At 37.5% G+C, this 23,323-nt stretch overlaps 1 protein-coding gene across 1 annotated transcript; it reads right to left on the bottom strand.

Moving 5' to 3' along the window:
- Positions 1–4,636: 4,636 nt before the first annotated feature.
- On the bottom strand, positions 4,637–21,591 carry TESMIN (testis expressed metallothionein like protein). The gene is given in 11 exon segments (XM_013129397.1): positions 4,637–4,799; positions 5,836–6,011; positions 6,550–6,687; positions 8,134–8,236; positions 8,821–8,892; positions 9,431–9,522; positions 10,907–10,983; positions 16,188–16,308; positions 18,330–18,388; positions 19,115–19,235; positions 21,127–21,591. Coding segments are annotated over 11 exon segments (1,587 nt in total).
- Positions 21,592–23,323: the final 1,732 nt, after the last annotated feature.

Genomic DNA, 23,323 nt, shown 5'->3' with positions numbered 1-23,323 from the left:
TGCAAAGGATATATGGCATAATCTACTGGTTTTACTTTCAAAATTTCTTGAAGATGCTAACATATAGATGCCCAAAGCATTGTACTGAAGATATAATTTATTGTCTCCATAATATCTAATTAATTATGCAGTTTTTTGAAGATCCATTTTAATTAGGTTAGATTCCCGGCTCACACTATCCTATCTGAAAGACCCTTTCATAACCTTACTCTTTGAATGGTTAGGAAAACTTTCCATTCCAAATTCAAGTGATATGTTTCTATCCCCTTTCAGTATTTATCCCCTGAATTTATTTACAAAGAGGAATCATATCTCCTTTCAGGGTTTATTTGTCTAGAATAAATCAAATTCCTTTGTTCTCTCCATTTAAAGACAGATATTCCATTCTCTCATTGATCCCATGAGCCTTTCCAAGAACCGCATCTGTTCCAAATGAAGTTTATATTTCTTGAACACAGATTACCAAAAGAGTACACAGTGTTCCAAATTAAGATTTAGCAGTATTTTATAAAATAATATATTTTTCTCTATTAGAACTATCTTTTCTAATATTCTCTAGAAAAGTATTAAGCTTTTCCATAGCTGTATGAAATCAATGAATACTGGTAGCTTAGAGTCACCTCTCGATTCACCATTTAATATTTTTTGCCTCCACTTGTCTCAAACTGATACAAAACAAATATAGATTTGGAAGCTATTTTGTACACATCACTACTTTGCTTCAGCTACTATTCTTTCTGAGATGTTTCTCTTGTACTTCCATTCACTTTCATGTTCCTCTGCATACTGCTCTCTATTAATAAACTGAGGCTCCTTTGACATTTGCCCTTTTCTCTTTCTTTGTCAGCTTCTAAAATGGGCCAAGTAATCTAAAAAGAGAAGGGTTCTCCTGTCAGAATGTATTTCAATTTTTCAATCTGTACACTGAAAAGGAAACATTTAAACTCTAATATCCTTATGAACTGTTGACTAAGTTTGATGACACCTGCCCTAATCAAACAGGGAGAGATTCCAAATGTAACTAATAGTGAAGGCGTCAGGTAGCAACTTTCAATCCTTATGTAAAGATCTCCTGGAGTGGATTGTATTGTGTTTTGCTTCTCTCATCCAATGTTATGTATATATGAGAAATTTAGTTCCCCACACAATTTTTATTCTGTACCAATCCATACCTCTAAATAAGATCTCACATACCTCACTGCAAAATCCTTCAGTGGAAATGCATGACTATGAGCCTAGAGATGCCCCTTAGCAGGGTCTGAAATCCTGAATTTCAGAGACCTCTCTGAAATAATTTTAATGTGCTGAGCCCTGATCTCTGCACTGAAGATCTTGACAACAGTTTGCCAAGCCTTTAGAATACTATCTGATATATCCATAGGTCAAAAATTAAGTAGAAAAAAGACATTTGATGAGATTGTTTGCTTTCAATAACTTTTCAATTGTACCAAACAAAATAATCTCTATCCTTACTTATTTTTAAAAGAGTAATATTCCTTGTTCTTTCCAGATGAGTGACACATTGGCAGTTTCAAAAAGGTCTTTGTGTTTTCTCTGTAAGGTTAAAATGAAAGTAGTTAATGGAATTATGAATCCACGGGCTTGCTTAGTTGTTAATTCCTGCTTGTTTTCTCAGGAACATGAGTATATCTATTTCGGATATGCCATAATTTCATATTCAGAAATTGAACAAATTATAAAATACTGTAAATAGAAATAAAGATCCATTACCAAGAACAGCACAGTAGTTGCTATAAAGAGAGGTATCCCTGCTTAATTTCTTAGCTATCCTTCTCCTTTTAATGTATTTATTTGCTGGGGCCAGGGTTTCTTTTGCTAGATGAAGCAGCAGTGATTGAAAGCAATTCTACTTAGCTCTTGCTCATGTAAAGCCATTTAAAGAAGTTCCATTCTTTAGTATCTAATTTCCAAGACCCTTGTATGGCATAGAAAGTCGAATTATCAACTCATTTGAAAAGTGTTTTCTCCCTAATACAGTTCACACATGTTCTAAATCTATTCAGCTGGATTTTTTCCTTCTCAAACTTTTCTGTACAGAACTTCTTATGCCAACCCCTTGAACCTCTCAGGACTGAATTTCTGGTGCCCTTTTCACCAAGACAGTTTTCACCTTTGCTATGAAACAAAACTTTTCTTTAGTACAAAAGGACTACACTTAGTTAATAAAACCAGTGCATCTTTCCTACCTGACTGTTTCAGGAGGAAATCTGTGGCTGTGTCAGTGTTCTCAAATAATTTTACCACTGACTGCAAAAAGCATTACCTGTAAGAGCACAAAGCTTTTAACTTTTCTTATTGACTATGTAATTCTCTTTTACAGAGTTTTTGAGGTTGTTAACAATTACAGAAATTGCTTCTGCTAGGCTTCTCTGTTACAGTATGTATTATCAACTTCTGCTTTTCATTTACCTTTGTTATCAGAATATAATTACAATCCTAGTCACCACACAGCCTGGGAGTGTTTTTACGGACAATGTTTATAGCTACTGTAATATTAAAAATATTAAATTAGATCAGTTTTACTGCTGCATAATGAAAAAGATAAATAATTTCAGGTTTTTACATCTATGATTTGTATTTCTCCCCTGCACTCCTACTATTTACTTTTGCTAACAGAATTTTTATATTTTTCCCTCTCTAATTCCATTTTAATTCTCTGTATTTTTTCCTTTAATTTTTCCTTGTGATTTTTTTACCTTTTTTATTATTTTCCAACCTCTTAACTTGTCAAAAACTTATTATTTTCCTTCTTAATTGTTTTTTCCCTATATTTGAGCTCATTTCTCTTTTGGGCTTAATAACTTGCCATTTTATATGATGGCATTGCTACCTGCTGTGTGTATTCAACCCAAGATGCATCTGAAGATGAGCCTGTATTACTCTAAATTTAGTTTTTCAAGGATTCTAACAGTTCCTCTTACAATGTATTTTCTTTTTCTGCTCCTCCCAATAATCTTTGTTTTATTTTGCATTTCTATATTAAATTGCTGTTTTTAATCCAGACTTATGTCACTAGTCCTAACCCTATTTTCTTGCTTACTTGCTAATTCTACTGAACATCAATGTCAATGGAAATTTTAGTGAGTTGATTTCTGAGATTTGATTTCAAGGCATGATATAAGCTTGATGTATTTCAAACCAATATAGGCTGCTTTCTTCTTCATGCTTTGCTTCCTCATGGATTGTCTATTGAGTCTACAGCCCTTATATGCCTTTATGATTTAAGACTTCCTAGTAATTCTATCATGGGACAAATACTTTTTAAGACAATGTCTTTATGTAGGTATTAATTCCAAAATTAGGAGAAATTGTCTTCGGAACTGATGGGCCCATGACGGGATGAAGTGTACAGATAGTGCCATACCACTTATTGAGCACTTTGAGAATTCATTTTCTCTGACGTTCAAGAATCTCAGGTAGCAGTTGTTAAAAAAAAGATATAGAATGCAAGACATTCACATATCAGCTATCACTAATAAAAATGCCCTTCCTCTTACTAAACAAAAATTTGAAATACCATGTAGTCTCACCTCCTGTCCTGTCTATTTTTCACGAATCAACATAACATGGAGAATATACTTATTTATTTAAGCATAAATGCCAAAAATATCCAAGCACACATTACCAACTTAACATAAAATGTCTAAAAACAAAGAGCATTCATTTTTATACAATCTGCCAATTCATTTAGATGACTTTTTCCCAGAAACATGTCAGCAAGTATCTTGCTCCTGTTAAAGAAAATAAAATCTAGCCTTATCTCAACAGTGTAATGAGAAGAGGAAGAGAAGTCACAAAGAAAATGTCCACATAAGAAAAATGAATAATTAAACAAAGGTATTCTAAGCTTTAAGGGAAACCAGATTGCAAATGTAGGATTCAGCACATTTCAATGCTAAATAGTATGTACCTGAAAGATTTTCCCATTACAAACTCTTGTACTTTACAGTAGTAGTAAAAAGGAGGTAATTTACCTCCTATTCTTTATGAGGCTCATCTGTCTTACAGATTTAATGTTGAACAAAATTTGGTGTGGGTTTTTTTCCTACAATAAATACTAAATCTACTGACAACATTGCTCTGTTTTCCAAAAATAATACATTTACAAACAGCAAAAAAAACTTGCCAAACCAAAGAAGACCCAAAGATAAATTTAGTGGATTTGTCTACTACCACCAAAAATAAAATTGTTTCACACATCATAAAATAACCCACCTAAGATAGCAAATTCTTACTTAAATTTCTGCCTTATCTCTACTCGCATAAACATCAAATAAAATAATTTAAAGTTAATTTAGGTAAGAGTCCGGGTAAAGATTGAAGAATTAACTCAGAAGGCCCTAACTACAGAGAAAATCTGTTTTAGCAAAAAATATAATAAACTTTCAACAGCGTTAAGTTATTCACAATAATACTGAAGGTGATGCTGATTTTACTTACACCAGCATAATTCAAAAAGATTTCAGCTGAAGTCAATGAAATTATTCCCACAAAAGATCAAAGTAAGATCATTAAGCAGCAAAATTGTGGAGACTGTGGCAGCATGGCAATATTATTACTTCTTGGCTTTATAATATATTGAAAATTATCCAACTTTCAGTCTTTCAAATTTTAGTTATGCACGCAGGATCTGGGATAAACATCTCCCAAATTCCTCCATGATCATCTGCTCAGCTAGAGAGACAGGGTAATCTCGTTTTTCTGCTTCTTGAGCTTGCACCAGGAGACAAGCACACACTGCTTTCACTTCTTCCCAAGATATACATACAGCTGGTTGCCTGACAGGGAAAAAGAAACTGTATGAAATATGAAATATCTTCATTTAAAATACACAAAATAATTTAAATACGAAATTCAATTAAAAGTTGGAATGCACAGAGCTGAATACGAGTAGCTGCAGTAGCTGATGTAAGATATATCTTTGTAAGAATTTCACTATGTGAGTCAAGCAAAGGCATAATTTGGCACCATCTACCCCATAAATACACTACCAAAAAGAGAAATTATTAAAGTATTTTAAAACTAGATCATCAGAAAGTATTTTTTTTTTAAATGGAATTAAGGTAAGAATTTCAAGGTGATGGTTAATGCTAAAAAGCAAAGAAAATTATGTATGCAAACTGAAAATTTTAGAGCCTGGAGTAAAGCTCCCTGAAATCAATTACAAATTGGCTTCATTAATTTTGTCATTAACAGGTGTTTCTATTTATTACGCAAATTAATATAAACCAACCAAAAATAGAAATGAGGCTACAGCTATGTTTAGAAAGCATTAACAATATCATGCTTTCTTAGAATATTTTACAATTCAAATTGCCAACACATAAAATTGACAGGAGGTGGACAAAAAGAAGAAGAGATGGGAGAGAAGCAGTGATACAAGTATGCTTATTAATTGAACATCAGAGAAATATTAATAATTTTCTTAGTACTTCTTTGGTCAAGGTTTTGTTAGAAATGAATGCTTGAACACAGAAAGTTTAAGAACAGAGAAACTGAAGGAAAACTAAAGTAACTAAAGAGGAAAAAAAGTTCAGAAAATTAAATGTGTGATAAATACATAAATAACTGCTCTTTTGTAAGCAGAACTAATACATATATCCCCAAACTCTGAATATTATCTACTTAAAGTTACTATCTACTTAAAACCTCTCCTTTAGATAATGTTTTTACTTATAGAAATAAGAGAAAATGTTATGTGAAGTGATTTTTTATATATAGGCCATCTGTCACTATTTCTTTTATAAAAATGGCTACACAAAAATTAACGAAGTCAGACCGATGAATTATGTATTGCTATTTCCAAATAATCACCTGTCTTTCTTTGATCTGGGTAACATTTTGAAGGTTGATGTTAAAACTGGGCAATTTTCTTCATTATTTCCAAAGTCCATGTAGTTTAGCACATTTGACTGGGATTTTTCATCCATAGTTTCTTCATAATTTTTGCAACCAATACATTTGCAAATAGAGGAACACATAATTCTAGCCTGGCAAACAAAGAGCACTTAGAATAAAAATTGCATAAATCTTAAACTAAACATAGATTCAAGCAATCACTGCAGCTATACCACCAGGGACTTATTCTAGATGCTCTGGTCTCAGATACACCCAGAACAAGACCATCAGTATCACTACAGTAAGAAAACAATACAGGTTTTTTTCCATGGATTCTCTGTGGAGATAGATGTTATGTACACGGACATATCAGTCATCCAATCAATTTGTGCATAATTCTGCAAGATAACAAAATATAATGCAAAGAAAATACCAGGATTAGCAGAAAACCATTGCTCATTTCTTTTGGAGCAAGGCATTCACTGACAGCTCCCGATACTAAAAATTTTAGCTGATCAACTTCAGCGAGATACACTTCTTTAAAGACATGGCAAGAAAAAGATGGTGCCTCTTATATTCAAAAAAGTATCGTGATGGAAGATGCAAAGAAAGAAATAAATCATTTTAGCAACTGCTAGTTACAGAATACAAAGTTAAGGAAGTAACGAGAGGGAAGTTCACCTGACACACCTCGAAGCACTCACAGTAATTCTTAAGGCATTCTGAGCGCTTGCAATTGCACCCTTTGTTATGATGAGGTTTAATTTCTTTTAGTTCCCTTTTCTCAATCTTTGGCAAGAAAGCTGCTGGATTTCTATCAAGACATGCCTGAAACAAAAATTGTTAGATTATAAGAAATTCAAAGAAATGTTTTCAGACACCTGAATGACTGTGACAAAATGTTTAACAAATATTTCTAACTTTCCACTCTCATTATTGGTGGTATAAAACCCTTGGATAAAGGAGTCTTCCATGGCATATGAGAGCAGGAACCAAAGATTCCAGAACACCAAGCCAGACAGCTTCTACCACAGGAAGAAACTTACATTGTTTTTATGGAATAACCTAAATCTACTAGACCAATCTACTGTTCTCTTGGGACTTGTTTTCTTTCACTGATGATGCCACTTTCACCAGAAATAAGAAGTTCTCTGTGAAGAAAGAACCCTCGTATACATAGTTACATACATCTCAGAAGTTTAAAATATATATTCTTTTATTAATGACCCAGTACAAAGACCGTTCACTCACATCAGCATTGGATTGGAGCAGGAGGTCATGTATGAAGACCTCTCAATGCCATGGACTACTGAAGGACAGGTAAAGAGGTTATATACCCTTTATGTGCAATATTTATGGATGGTAAAGATACGGTTTCATCAGTGACACAGAAGATCTATCATGCTTTACAGGATGACATCTACAGCAGTGAAAGGAGTGCTTATACACCAACAACCCCACCAGCTGAACTACAGAAGAGCATCTGATTTGAAAACTAGCTGTTGCATATTGACAGCAAAAACTGCTGTGGCTTTGACTGGTTGGATGTGGCAAAGTCTAACTCTAATTAGATCAATGTCCTGTACTATCCCAAAATTATGTGAGTGATACAAAAACTGTTCTGGAGAGTTGTATACAAAAAGCACAAAGCTGTTCATATATTCTTTGAGCATCAGCAGTAAAAGAATACTTCTCGCTATCACTTTAACATGTACAAAACATAATACGCGCATCAGATTAAGTAATTGTCTAGATTGTCCCATTTGATACACACATAAAAATTAGCCCACATATTATTCTTTGTTCCACTCCATCAGTCTCCAAATGTAAAACCAATCTGCTTCTCACTAGTGCAGGGTTCAGTGTTGCTACCAGCAGAGCCAGCTTAACATAGGTTAACCAGAAAGACTAACATGGACAGCTGCAGATCTACCAGTGAGAATAATAATTTGGATAGTAATAATTTGTTTCCTTACTGTGTGATTTTGGGATATAATAACTTTTCCTTCAAATGAAAAAAAAATCTGAAATTAAATTTGAAATTAAATAAAAAATATTATTAATCTAACATATCATTAGGTTTAACCCAAAGTATCAGGAGTTCTATAAAAACAAAGGAAAGAAATCCCTAGGTTTATGTAAGAATAATAGAGACAACATTTAGCTTTATTTAGAGTAAAAACAACATATTTCAAATACTGTAACTGCTGGAAAAAAACAATACTGCAGTATTTTTTTATACATGAAGCTGACACCAATGTATCTTTTTCTCACCTTAATGGCTTTAAATCTCTCAGTTTCATTAAGTTGATTGTTGAAACAGTTCTTGCAGTTGCAGTTGTTGCAAAAATCACCATTGGCAAAGCAATCACAATATCTATGATTAACATGTAAAATAACATAAGAAATTAAAATCTTAATTGGTTTAAGTATAAAGATTTAAATTCTACTTCTAGGCAAAATGTTCAGTTTCTACTAAAGAAAAATGTGCCTTCCCCTGAACTTTAATCACATCCAAACCTAGACAAAGACCTGCTCTCTCTCTCTTAATTTTACATTTTGCAAAATACACCTAGTTCATCAATGAATCAACCTTTAATTATGCATACATCTTTGTGCATATTATTTATGTACAAAAGCAGCAGCAAGAAAGAGAAAATCCATTTTAGTATATAGCATTTGCAGCCTACATAGGATTTTCCAGATACGCTCTGAACAATTCTTCTAGCTTCTCTTTTAATTTTCATCATTTGGATTATAAGCAGTCATCTACAACTCTGCACCAGTTTCTGAGCTTGTGTGACACTAGTTTACATCAAATGGGGGTCTTTCTAATTCAGTTTCAAATGACTAATTTTTGACATGACATTACTGTTCATTTTAAAGCACACATTTCTACGTTTGTCCTTTCATCATGCAGTGTTATAAGCATTTATTAAATGCTGATAAATTATTACTTACAATTTAAGACACTGAGATTTTATGCAGTTACATGGTTTCTTAGACTTTGTAACCCCTGGACCAAAAGGTAAGCTAAAGCGGTTGGAAAAGGAAAAAAAATAGAAAAAAAAACTAAATACAACTATAATGAAAACTAGTTATTCTATAGTTATGAAACAATAAATACCGATTTTACTTTTTTACACCAATGTTGGTGCTACTTAACAAGTGTGGCCTCAGAGAGTACATGAGAAAAGAGAATAAGCAACCTAGAATTTCCTGCTATCCACCACAGCTGCCTGTTGTGCAACTGCAAAGCTCTCTCACCTTTCACACTGGACTTATGTCTTATTTAAAAATGATCCACAATTAAATATTATTTAAAGAATTCCATTAGTGTTAGAAATATAGGCTAAACACGTGCTGTTTAGATTTCGAAACATAACCTGAAACCCTCTTACATAATCTGGACCACCAGCATCTGCCATCATGACTAACAAGATACATACAGAAAGCACTCTTACAGAACTGCATTTCTGTTACAAGAGAGAAGCAGCTATGCAACATGAAGATGTTATTGTCAGCTTAAAATACAAGTAATTATGGATGTAAGATGTTTCATGAGTCTTACCCCTCTGAAGTCATTTTCACTAGCCCATGCAGATCTGATTCTAGATCGAATGTGGCAGTGCTAGCTACTGGTTGCAAAGGTACATTTTCACACTGTTCAAGATAAAATGCATGTATCCTGTTTATAGTATGCAAAAAAAACAAACCACTTTTGAAAGTTAACAGAAGTAACACAAAGAAAATGCTGCACGGATAATGTGAATTCCAAGGTTCCTAATAAAACCAAGTAGAAGTAAAAAGCCATGAAAAAGCATGCATCTCTTTCTGGAAACCATTCAGTATGTCAGGAATCCCAATTCTCCCAATGCAAAGAATCAAGAACAGCTTTCATTGCTGCAGCACTGGCACACTAGTTTGAATTTACTGATAATTCTAGGTTTAGTTGGTTTTAATTCCAGTAGTTAGTTGAAACTGGCTAGTGACTTCATGATTTACATTAGGTTAATCTGCAATATGACATCTAATTGGTAGAAGACTAAGCAAAATTAAAAAAATAAGCAGCTCACAGACCAAGAAAACACACTACAGATCTGTTGTCTCTTCAGACATATGATTAATAAGGGCCTGGTTACATAGAAAGATAAGGGAAGAACAATTAGGATTATGCTGGTACTACCAGTAATAGAGGAACAGTGAATAACTAAATAGGTGACTAATCTAGCTTACCATAAAGAAGAGGAAAATTAATATATCTAAAGCAAAAGAACATATCTAAAAAACAACTAATTTTGGATAAAGCTAGAGAATTACAAGCTTGACTATATCACTGCTCCAGAATGTTTAGGCACCTATTTGCAGATATACCACCTCTAGGGATTAAAGACTCCCTAAGTCATTATTCAGCCTGATCCTTTTCTTCCTTTTTTTATAATAGTGGCTGCTATCCACAAACCATTTGCTGTGTTTGTACCAATATCACATCTTCACTTCACACAAATAAAAAGTTAACAAAAAATTGCAGTGGTTCTTGCTACCAGCTCTATTGGAAGTAACACATGAGAAGCCAAACATCTGCAAAGACTTTTAGTCTTCTGATCAATTTACATCAACAAAAATTATAAAGACTTAATGACTGTTAAATCCTAAGCAGGAGAAAAGAGTGAGAAAAAAATTACTGGAAGGAAATTGTCCCCTTCTTCTGGTAAAAGTCAATGTGCTTTCCTTCACCCCCAAAGAATCTTAAAAAGTTTATTAGAAATAATATATTCTGTATCATACCAAACTCAAGGTTTCAAAACTGAAATAAATTTATTTTTCTTATGGAAAACTATATTTTTAATTCTGATATTCTAGAAAATGTTGAAATCAGTAAACTATATGCAGAAAGTGTACTGAGTGCAGAACCAAACTACCTAAACTGTCTTTAGGAAATACATACAAGCTATTCCTTCTCAACATAGACTTAACAACCCATTTTAGGAAAAGCAACAAGAGCGTATAGTGAAATTGACAAGTTTAAAGGACAGAGCTTCCTTACCTTTTGCTCATTTAGAACCAGTTCACCCGGAAGAGGAGAAATATGGCCCAGTGCAGTTGTTACAGTATAGTCCACATCTGAAAAGAAGACCCTTACCTGAAGAACTACCCATGGTATATATAATTTCATTTATGCATACAATTTTTTGTAATTAAGCATGCATGTAATTGGTATCTTCAACTTATTTTGTTAATTAAAAAATCACCTCAGACTCTCTGCTTCTGTTAGCATAGTTCTGAATCCAAACTTACTCTACAATAAACAGTGTCAATGAAGGACCTAGAAGTTTTCTTTCCAGAAATGCTTTTTTCATTGCAAAAAAAAACCCCAAAGAATAAAAACCTGACCACACAAAAACACCCCTGATAAACAAACCACCAACAATTTTTCAGCTAGGAATTTGACCATAGGCTGTTTTTACTCTATGACATCAAGTAAATGCACCAGAAACAGCTGCTGGTGCACTGAAACAGGAGATCTCTACTGGTGCTGCCAGGAAAAAGCGGCAGGTTGCAGTAGTAGGGGACTCTACTTTGAAAGGGACAGAAGTGCTCATCTGTCGGCCTGACCAGGTTGCAAGGGAGGTGTGTTGCCTACCTGGGGCACGGATCAGGGATGTTGCAGAAAGGCTGCCTGCTCTAGTAAGTCCCATGGACTATTACCCGCTTCTAGTGATACATGTGCTTCTGGGATATAGATAGTAGTAGCCTGAGGAGTATATAGGACTACAGAGCCCTAGGAGAGGTGGTTAGGGGCTCTGGAGCTCAGATAGTCTTTTCGTCAATACTCCAGGATACAGGGGAGGACCTTCCAAAGGCTAGGAGGATTGGACAGGTCAATGAATGGTTAAAAGGGTGGTGTCATAGTCAAGGGTTTGGGTGTCTTGATCACAGGACCCAAGTTCGTAGGCCAGTTCTAATGAAGAAAAGGAAGAGCTGTTTTGGTAGGAGGCTTGCCAGACTGGTCAAGGAAGCTTCAAACTAGATGTTTTGGGGGAGGGGAGCATCATTCCATCTCAACACAACCAGTCACTTGCCAGCACCTATAATAAATGTTTGGAGCAATGTAGTGATATTCCAGCAGCTCCAGCCAATGAGATGGCTTCATTTGGAGCTCGGATCAGATGCCTCTATACAAATGCCCGTAGCATGGGGAACAAATAAGGGGAATGAGAGATGTGGGCACATCTACGGGGTATAATAGGCATCACAGAGACATGGTGGGATGGCTCCCTTGACTGGAGTGTTGGAATGGAGGGTTATAGGCTTTTTAGAAAAGACAGGCCTGGCAGGCAGAAAGGGGGAGTTGCCCTTTATGTTAGGGATAGGCTGGAGAGTATGGAACTCTGTCTGGGGACAAGTGATCAGTTAACAGAAAGTTTGTGGGTCAGGGTTAAGGGGAAATCGGTGATGGGACACATTACTGTGGGGATATGTTACAGACCGCCTGATCAAGAGGAACCTGTGCATGAAGAACTCTACAGACAAATAGGAAAAGCCTCACACTCACAGGCCCTTGTTCTCATGGGGGACTTCAACCACCCTGACATCTTTTGGAGCGACGGTACGGCCCAGCACAAGCAATCCAGGAGGTTTCTTGATTGTGTGGAAGACAACTTCCTTCTGCAAGCAATAAAGGAGCTGACGAGGAGAGGTGCCCTGCTTGACCTCGTGCTCACCAACAGGGAAGGGCTCGTTGGAAATGTGATGTTCCAGGGGAGCCTGGGACACAGCGATCATGAGAGGGTCGAACTTGAGATCCTCAGGACAGTGAGAAGAGCGTGCAGTAAGCTCACTGCCCTGGACTTCAAGAGAGCAGACTTTGGGCTCTTCAGGAACCTGCTTAGCAAGATTCCATGGGATATAGCCCTAGAGGGCAGGGGTCCCAACACTCTTGGTTGATATTCAAGGATCACCTGCTACAAGCTCAGGAGCGTTGCATCCCAACTAGAAGGAAGTGCAGCATGAGGGCCAGGAGACCTCCTTGGGTGGATAAGGAGCTGCTGAGAAATATTCACAAGAAAAAAGAGGCTTATAAAAGGTGGAAGCAAGGACAGGTGGCCTGGGATGGATACAGGGATGTTGTCAGGGTAGTTAGGGACCAGGTTAGGAAAGCTAAGGCCCAGTTAGAATTTAACTTGGCTAGGGATGTTAAAGAGGAAGGGATTTTATAGGTATGTAGTGGCTAAAAAACAGAGTAGGGACAACGTAGGTCCCCTCCAGAAGCCGTCGGGAGAGCTGGCTACACAGGACTTGGAGAAGGCTGAGGTTCTCAATGACTTCTTTGCCTCGGTCTTCACTGGCAAAGGCTCTGACCACACCACCCAAGTCTTGGAAGGCAGATGCAGGGACTGTGAGAATGAAGACCTTGGGTCCACTGTAGGAGAGGATCTGGTTCAAGACCATCTTAAGAACCTGAACGTGCACAAGTCCATGAGACCTGATGAAATCCATCCCTGGGTCCTGAAGGAGCTGGGGAATGAAGTTGCAAAGCCACTGGCCATCATATTTGAAAAATCATGGCAATCAGGTGAAGTTCCCAACAACTGGAAAAAGGGAAATATAACCCCCATTTTCAAGAAGGGGAAAATGGATTACCCGGGGAATTACAGACCAGTCAGTCTCACCTCTGCCTGGCAAAATCTGGGAGCAGATTCTCCTGAAAGGCATGCTAAGGCACATGAAAAACAAAAAGGTGCTTGGTGACAGCCAGCATGGCTTCACTAGGGGGAAATCCTGCCTGATCAATTTGGTGGCCTTCTATGACGGGGCTACAAAAGCGATGGACAGGGGTGGAGCAGTTGACGTCATCTACCTGGACTTGTGCAAGCCGTTCGACACTGTCCCACATGACATCCTTGTCTCTAAATTGGAGAGACATCAATTTGATAGGTGGACCACTCAGTGGATAAAGAACTGGCTGGATGACCATGCACAAAGAGTTGTGGTCAACGGTTCAATGTTCGGCTGGAGACCAGTAACGAGTGCTGTCCCTCAGGGATGGGTGTTGGGACCGGTCTTGCTTAATATCTTTGTTGGTGACATGGACAGTGGGATTGAGTGTGCCCTCAGCAAGTCTGCTGATGACACGAAGCTGTGTGGTTTGGTTGATACACTGGAGGGAAAGAATGCCATCCAGAGGGACCTTGACACGCTTGTGAGGTGGGCTGATGCCAACCTCATGAAGTTTAACCATGACAACTGCAAGGTCCTACACCTGGGTGGGAACAATCCCAGGCACAGCTACAGGTTGGGCGGAAAAGAGATTCAGAGCAGCCCTGCGGAGAAGGATTTGGGGGTGCTGGTCAATGAGAAAATGAACATGAGCCAGATTCAGTGTGCGCTTACAGCCCAGAAAGCCAACCGTATCCTGGGCTGCATGAAGAGGAGCGTGACCAGCAGGTCAAAGGAGGTGATTCTGCTCCTCTACTCTGCTCTTGTGAGACCTCACTTGGAGTATTGTGTGCAGTTCTGGTGTCCTCAACATAAAAAGGACATGGAACTGTTGGAACAAGTCCAGAGGAGGGCCACGAGGATGATCAGGGGACTGGAGCACCTCCCATATGAAGACAGGCTGAGAAAGTTGGGACTGTTGAGCCTGGAGAAGAGAAGGCTGCGTGGAGACCTCATAGCAGCCTTCCAGTATCTGAAGGGGGCCTATAAGGATGCTGAGAAGGGACTCTTCATTAGGGACTGTAGTGATAGGACAAGGGGTAATGGGTTGAAACTTAAACAGCAGAGGTTTAGACTGGATATAAGGAAGAAGTTCTTTACTGTGAGGGTGGTGAGGTACTGGAATGGGTTGCCCAGGGAGGTTGAGAATGCTCCATCCCTGGCAGTGTTCAAGGCCAGGTTGGGCAGAGCCTTGAGTGACATGGTTTAGTGTGAGGTGTCCCTGCCCATGGCAGGGGGTTTGGAACTAGATGATCTGAAGGTCCTTTCCAACCCTAACTATTCTATGATTCTGTGATTCTAAATTTAAATTCAAATGCCATAGACTTAAAATATTTTGATAAGAAGAACATCAGAAACAATTAAATATATTTATCCTCAGTCCTTATTTTAGAAATTTCCTGAGTTCTGAGAGAGCATCTGGAACAGAGTTCTTTAGCTTATGCAAAAAGAAATTACTAAAAATCTAAGGAGAAATTATTCCTGTAAGAGTAAGCCTTTGTCCCAGAGTAAGTCCTAGTGAAGATCTGCATGTAAGTATATGAACATCCTATCTTTTGCATAAAAAAACAGACAGTAATAGTAAGATTACAAGATGAATCTTATACTTGTATTTAGAAAGTACAACTAAAGAAAGAAAATACAAAAGCTTCTGGACTAAATTCTTTTACTTAATGTGAAGATGAGTAAAACAGAAGGAAGCTCAAGCAAATAAAAACTTAAAAACATATGCCAGTGCATTCCTCCTCTCCTTTTTCTTCCCTACCATTACAGAAAATGAATGAGCGTTTGGACTTTATAAAGGAATGTGAGCTTTAACTTGCATGTTCCTGGTTTACTCTTCCCATGGCTTCTGGCAAACATAAGTAAATAGGCTCCATACCTAGAACATCTGCTGAGAAATGCTCACACTCAGCACATATTGACATTGAGAGCAGCAATATATGTGCTTGTATGGTGCTATTAAAAAAAATTGTTTTCTCATTGCCATCAAATTACACCACTGTGATAAATATATAATAATACAGAATGAAATAAACAATGTTATTAATGTGTTTGAGAAAACTGTATTTGAGTAACAATATACTTATTAAAACTAAACTACACCCAAATACTTTGTTGCTGTTAAGATTAAAATGTGCAACTACGTTTAAATATCTTTAAGTACTTTTCATTAAACTACTTTAAAAATTGATGGTATTTCAAGTTTACATAATTATGTAAATATTAGTGAGACATTCTGAATCCCAAGACTAAAATAGACCCACAGCCCTCAAAGCTGCTCCCCGTTTATAAAGAAGCAGTGACACACGGTGGCAAACTAGGGTAAGTGCAAATGTATGCCCGTATTTATGCTAAATGCGCTTTATATGGGAAGTAATCTGTATATTAATAATTTTCCATAAATTCAGCATATTCTTTACATCATTTTTATTACACTGAAGTGCCTAGCAATTTTTCGGTTGAAAAGTAAAGTAAAATAACAACTGGTGATATCTACATTATCTTTGACTCACGTCCTGCTGTTGTTGCTTAAGAATATAAACACATTCAGTGGCACATTAACATACTATCTGATAGGCTAGAGATAATTCTAATTTTTATTATACCTGATTGAAGATAATTATGTTGTTTGTGATACTCTAAAATCAGATGGACTGGTTTTAGTTCTTGTGTGGCACAACTGTTTATACAGAGTGTTTGAGTACCTTCTTCCAGCTGGCCAATAACCTGGAACGAATAATAATTAGCTTTCATCTAAAAACTGTAATTCTAAGCTAAAAAAGGTTTTCATAAGAGTACCAGCTGTCTTACAAAGCTGCATAATCACAGACTGGAATCTCCCAAACAAATAGATCATTATGACATTAGATGTTTCCTTTTTGCCCCTTAATTTCAATTTACTTTTTGAAGCAGCTACTGAGATCTAATGCTGTAGCTCCTCAGCATTAGGATGATACAGATTCCTTATTCTCTACATTGCTCCATGAGGCTTTATAGAGCTGATTCTAGCTATTTACTAGAGCTGGCTGCAGATTCAGCTCCGTAACCAGAACATGCCATTGAAATTGTTCATGTTTCATTTAATTTATTTAGCTGTAATTTTAAATAAAAACTTTTCCTTTGGATGAAGTAAACTTTACATTGGGGTTCTTTGTTTCCAGCTGTCAAATAGAAAATAATATCTATATAAAGTAGCACTATAACGAGATATAGTGATACAGACTCTGAATCCAAGAAAGGGACTGCCTTATTATTTTTGATACCACATTTACTAAGTGTGACTTAAGAGGCATGCTTTAAAATCTACTTTAAATTCCAAGCAAATACAATAAATTTTAAAATATATCTGCAGAAATAGTAAGTTTCAATGTGAGGATTGTAATCAAATATAATACTGAGAATAGTTAACTTACATGTCAATAGCAGAATGACTTTTGGCTATATTTCAAGTAAAGATATTCTTGAAGAATAACAATGAACAGTAGCATACTTCACAGTAGCAATGGCATTCAGTTTCTCCCACCATCATGAAGCATCAATCAATTTCTAAACTGCCTTGGAGAAGTTAGGCAAAAGAGCAAATTATGTAAAACAAAAATTAATCTTGAATTATATAACTTGACTGGGGATCATTGGGTATTCATCTAAGAAGTAGTCATCTGAGACCAGACTGCAAATTCAGTTATACTTATCTTTTAAAATTAACTTCTGTTACGGTGATCAACTACTGTATGTCATGGCATTTCAGAAATCTCCCTTTCATGAAATATCTGAATTTCTCAAGTTTGTCTTGCATATATCAATGAAATTACATTTGAAAAATTCAAGCATTTTAAGAGACTAAGTTGCTAATAGCATTCTGCCCCTCTACTGTGCTCTGGTGAGACCCCACCTGGAGTACTGTGTCCAAATCTGGAGTCCTGAGTACAAGAAAGATATGGAGCCTCTTAGTACTTAAAAGGGGCCTATAGAAAAGATGGGGAGAAACTTTTTAGCAGAGCCTGTTGTGATAGGACAAGGGGTGATGGTTTTAAACTAAAAGAGGGAAGATTCAGGCTGGACATGAGTAAGAATTTTTTTTATAATGAGGATGGTAAAATACTGGCACAGGTTGCCCAGAGAGATGGTAGATACGCCATTCCTGGAGACCAGGCCAGGCTGGATGTGATTCTGGGCAAACAGATCTAGCTGATGATGTCCCTCCTCATTGCAGCAGGTTAGACTAGATGACCTTTGAAGGTTCCTTCCAATGCAAACTGATCCAACCCATTCTCTGATTCTACCTCTCCATAGGCCAGGAATGTTAATGTAAAAGCCAGATTTTCCCCCTTAGCTCTGTTGCTTCATATGCATTGCACATGGGATAAAGGCTCAAATACCAATCAGCTGTCCAGTGATATTTGGCGGAGTCCCACTGTGTTTAGGCGGTCTTAGAAGAAGTCCCATACACACACACACCCAGCAACTGGTCTGAACTGGAACGAGAATGTGCAGATGCCTAACAGGAGGAATCAGCAGGAATAGAAAAAGAAGAAAATTCCAGGTGCTATTCTTCCTTCCTCCACAATGTAGCAGTGTGAGAAATCTACAGAGAACGTTTTTCTTTCCCTCTCTTTTCTGAACAGATCAGATAAGACAGTGTTTGAAAAAATCTTTTACCCTCTGGCACATAGAATAAATCTCATTTTAGATATTCAACACTTGGACAGATCCTTCCAATAATAGTAAAATCTTGCATGCATACTTACTGTTTCATCATAGACAGAAGCACTAGTCTGAGGTAAGCCATAGATATAATTCGCAGATTCTAGTACATAAAATAAAACATGTTTTATTTATAAAAAGATCAGTGTTTTATAATAAGAGCTCCTTTACAGGATCAATGAAAGAGATTCTGGCGTCACTACATTACATTCTTGTAAAAGAAGTATTTAATATTATTTTGTAACAGCCTTGCTGGGAAAAAACAGACTTCATTTTGAGTCTTTTTGATGTCTTTAAAACGTTTATTGTGACTATTTCGTAGAATTTATTTAGCTTCAAGACAAACTACCTTGTAAGATCAAGCCTAACAGTCAGTTTAACCCTGAGCAGGACATTGAAGATGTTAAGGGCAGAATATACCAAACACCTGCTCACAAGCTTAATGTCATCAGCAGCATCAGTACAAACCACTCAACTTTCATAACTGCTGGTCAAACTTCGAAGTGAAATAAAAACATTGTTCAACTTAATAAAAAATAAAAAATGTCCTTCAAGAAGGAATATATTCTTCACAGTCACCTGAAGGAATTGGGGAGAAAGAGAAAATGAAAAGGAAGACTGAATTAAGTGGTTGAAGCAACATTAATACACATGATCAAACAGTGGTCCATTCTCCTTTCAAACATCTTAGTTATATCTACATTACCAGAGAAACTCATGCTACGATTTGCCAAATCCCACAATTACTATATTTAGCTGTTTAAATCCTTCCCTAAGCTTATAAGATGAGAAAAAAATGCAGTCCTTCCCAGTCACTTTGGGAACTTACTATTTAAGCAATTTGTCAAGTTTTGTAACTGCATAGTACTGTTTTATTAAATTCCTTTAAATTGATCAGATCAAATACCTTTATTCTCACCTGCAACTGGAGGTATGAATGATCTGAACACCTGAAGAAAAGAATGTTTTATTTTTAGCTATTTTATGTATGATTCATTTTTGAAAAGCAAAGTGAATAAACAAAAATCTGCCTTAAAGTTACCTTGGAAATTGGGAGTTATTTAGATTTTCATTACATAATTAAGCACATAAATGCTGTAGCCCACTGAGCATTACCAGATACCATTTTATACTTAGAATATTATTTCTGCTTTTTCTGTTCAAAATACAGTTATGGTTTAGATCTAATGCATTTATAACTATAATAACATCATACTTAATACCTACAAGCATATTTTCAAAATCAAATTAACATAAAATGGAACAAAATCAGAAATCAACAGTTTTCTAGTTTCAAATTAGAATTGAGATTGTTCAGACTAGAAAATCTGTTCTCTATCTGTGTGTGCTGTGCTTCCTCTTTATATTGACAGCAGTTTAGTAGGGCAAGCAAGCAGCATTGAAACAACCGATCAGCTTGCTTTCTTTCAATAAAATTATTTATAATCTCATAGAATTTTGTCTAATCCTTCAAGGAACAGGGCAGATTAAGGAAACATGCAGATTTAGTATAATGAACTGTAAGGATACTAGAAAGAGAGCTGGTCAGAAAGGTTCTTTTTCTAAATTTCATTTTCAGCTCCTTGTACAGAGACTAACAAATTTTCCCTGTCTTCAACTTAACTTTGAAGAGAGCAACTGTTATTTCTTAATCACATCTTTATTTTCTAGAGTATTCCACCAGTCTTTTGTATCTTAATAACATTTCAAAAGATTGAAGGTCTTGATTATTAAACAGCTACTAAGAATACTAAGTGCTATGTGTGTCCTGAGCATTATTGTGTTTAAAAAGCCTTCCAAGCCAGAGATACTTCCAAACTATATTGTAACCTGAAATAAAAAAGAAAACCAAAACACGCAAGGTAACTTATCACAGCAAACCTCAAATACCTCAGGATGAAACACCACTAGAAAACACACTGGGCTGGGTAGCAATGATTTCTGTGATAGAACTTTTCCTGCACAGGCAGCCCTGCTGTGTGTAGTAGGATACTGCAAGGGAAAATCAGACCTGATTTTCAACACAGTGATTTTTGTGAGGTTTTTGTGCTTTCCTTTTTGAAATCTGAGAACAGCGCTGTTTGTCGAAATATTTATGTGGAAAAAAAAAAGTCAATGGGTATGCTTAATTATCACAAGATAGCTTCACAAAGGAAGTTATCTTGAGATCCAAGTGCCCCTTTAGAACCAGCCTGCAATAAGCAGGTGGATTTGGTCCTGTGAGCATCACAAGAAGCTTTATGCTCCATACCTTTCTAGATAGTAATTGATCAAACACAGAAAATGTAACTTCAAACTATACAGAAAAACTACCAAACATTGAAAGCAATAGGAAACCCCTCTCTTACAAAACTACTTTCTCCATGAAGACTTAACATTACCAGCTACAGTTTACTGCTGCAAATAAGTTACTTTTTAACTCACTGGGACTATAAGTTTTAAGATGACCTGTGGAACTTAAGAACAAAAGTTAATATTCTATTTGTACTTTGTACAACTTGCTAATACAGACAGGAGTATACAAAACCAAAGTGGGTGTATGTGTGACGTGGTAAGGTTCTTTTAATGAGCAAAACAACTACCCAGCCGCTTAAAAATATGTTTTGTAACATTGACAAAAAAGAACTGCAGTCACAACCACATGTTCAACTGCGTGCTACTTCTGGTGATACAAACTATAAATTTATTTCTGTATTTACTACTAAGTTTGTTCTAGTAAAAAAAATTTAACTTAACTTTAAACATTCTTTGGTTCTCGCTTAAGTTTTAATGTGCCAATTCCCCACATGTAATCACAAACAAGCATGAATGTATGAAAATTTCTATTTCACTTAATCTTACTGGTACCTCTCTGACATTCTGACTGGCTGTTCCTTCAGGAGAGAAAATGTTTGAAGTTGGAACACTGGGATTTTTATTCTGCATCACTACAGAAGAAAGAAGAGGGACACCATCTGAAGACAGGTAAGGTGAATGTGTAGGTTCAGTTTCTTCTGGAGGATTTAAATACTTGTATTTTTCAAGATCCTCATTCCAGCTGTTATTTCCATGTGGCTGTTCTTCAACTTTTATTACTGTATCTTGATTTTCACTGGCAAGTGGATACTTGAAGTGATCTAACAAAGTCTCTTCCACATGTACAGGGCATAAATGATTGTCTTGACTAGAGCACAATCCTTCTTCAATGGGATTAGTAATTACTACAGTTTCCAGATTTAAGTCTTCAGAACTAACAGGACTATTTTGACTAAATATTACAGTCACAAGCCCACTGTCTATTATATCAAAGACTCTCTCCATACTCATGGACAGACTGTCAATGGCTTCTTTTTCTCTTTTTCCCACTGAAGATACTTAAATTTTATATTTTTATATTCTTCTGAATAGTTTTTCTATCTAGAAGTGAATGAAATAGTCTTAATCAAACAACACATACATATAATAATGATTAACACAACACAAAAGTGTGGAATTTACAAACTAGAAGAGATAGTTGGGGTTCTGAATCTGTCAGAAAATGCAGGCCACCATGCCAACACAAACTGCTTTTACCAGAACACATTCTTTGTGCATTTTGAACACGTTAACAGCATTCACACTTAAATCAGAATTGTACTACTTAGTTTTAGTAGTCAAAAAAATAAAAAAAAAATGATGTAGTACACTTGACAGCTTGGCTGGGAGAGCTGGGCTTGTTCAGCATGGAGAACAGAAGGCTCCAGGGATACTTCAGAGCAGCTTCCAGTGCCTAAAGAAGCCAACAAGAAATCTGGAGAGGGGCTTCTGACAAGGACTTGTATTGACATGACAAAGGGGAATGGCTTTAACCTGACAGGGGAGATTGAGATGAGCTCTTAGGCAGAAGCTCTTCCCTGTGAGGGTGCTGAGGTGCTGGCACAGGGTGCCCAGAGAAGCTGTGGCTGCCCCATCTCTGGCAGTGTTAAAGGCCAGGTTGGATGGGGCTTGGAGCAACCTGGTCTGGTGGAAGGTGTCCCTGCCCATAGCAGGGGTTGGAACTGGATGAGCTTTAAGGACCCTTCCAACCAAAACCATTCTGTGACTTTATGATAATTACACAGTTTTAAGTTTGTACCAGTAAGTAACACATGAAGACTAAACGTTATCTGTCATGTCACCATTCCAATAAGCAACATGAGCCAAAGCACCTCTCCCTCACGGACCACGCGGCCCGGTGTGAAAACACAGGCCAAGCTACCCCTGTACTGCCACCACGACAGTTCCTAGGTTCAGACCTATCCAATATGGGGAGGGCGAAGCCCGCCCATGCCTCCGGCCCGGCCCGGCATCTATCAGCGCTGAGGGCTCTGACCCACACGCACCGATCACCTCCACCTCGGGGCTGGACAGGGAGCCGAGCCCCTCCCGGGAGCTCCGGGTGCCCGCCGCCTCCCGCAGCGGATCCTCCGGCGGAAAGGGACGAGTCCTCCGCTGCTCACCCCGCGCCGCAGCAGCTCCTGCCGCCTCAGAGGCGCCGGCAGCTCAGCACCGCGCGGCGCGACGTTAACGGACGCGACGTGAACGGACGCCATGCGCGCGGCGGGGCGCCGCTCGCAGCGGGCACAGAGCGCCCGCGGGTTTGTTCATTGGGATGTAACGAACAGTTCGGCTGGGAAATCACACCGCGGTACAAGGAGAGGAACCAGGACCCGGCACCAAGCAAGGGGCTGTGTGTTATCCCCCATGTGGAAGAGTGCATCAATGAGAGCACACCGAAGTACTGTGTCCAGTGCTGAGGCAGCGTCATGCTGGTGAGTGTCCAACAAAGGGCCATAAAGATGACTCAGGCTGTATGTATGAATATGAGCATCTGTATGAAGAAGGGCTGAGAGGCAGGACTGGAGAGACTGTACAAAGAAGGGGAGACAGGCTCTTTGCCATGGTGCCGGTTGACAAGACCAGAGGCAATGGATACAAACTGAAACACAAGTTTCCTTCTCAACATAAGGAAATTGCTTTTCTACCATGTAGGGGATTGAGCACTGGCACAGGTAAGCCAAGGAGGTTGTGGAGTCTCCAT

The sequence above is a fragment of the Melopsittacus undulatus genome, chromosome 8, assembly GCF_012275295.1.
Source record: "Melopsittacus undulatus isolate bMelUnd1 chromosome 8, bMelUnd1.mat.Z, whole genome shotgun sequence".
Lineage (NCBI taxonomy): Eukaryota > Metazoa > Chordata > Aves > Psittaciformes > Psittaculidae > Melopsittacus > Melopsittacus undulatus.
This window is presented reverse-complemented; position numbering and strand designations above follow the sequence as displayed.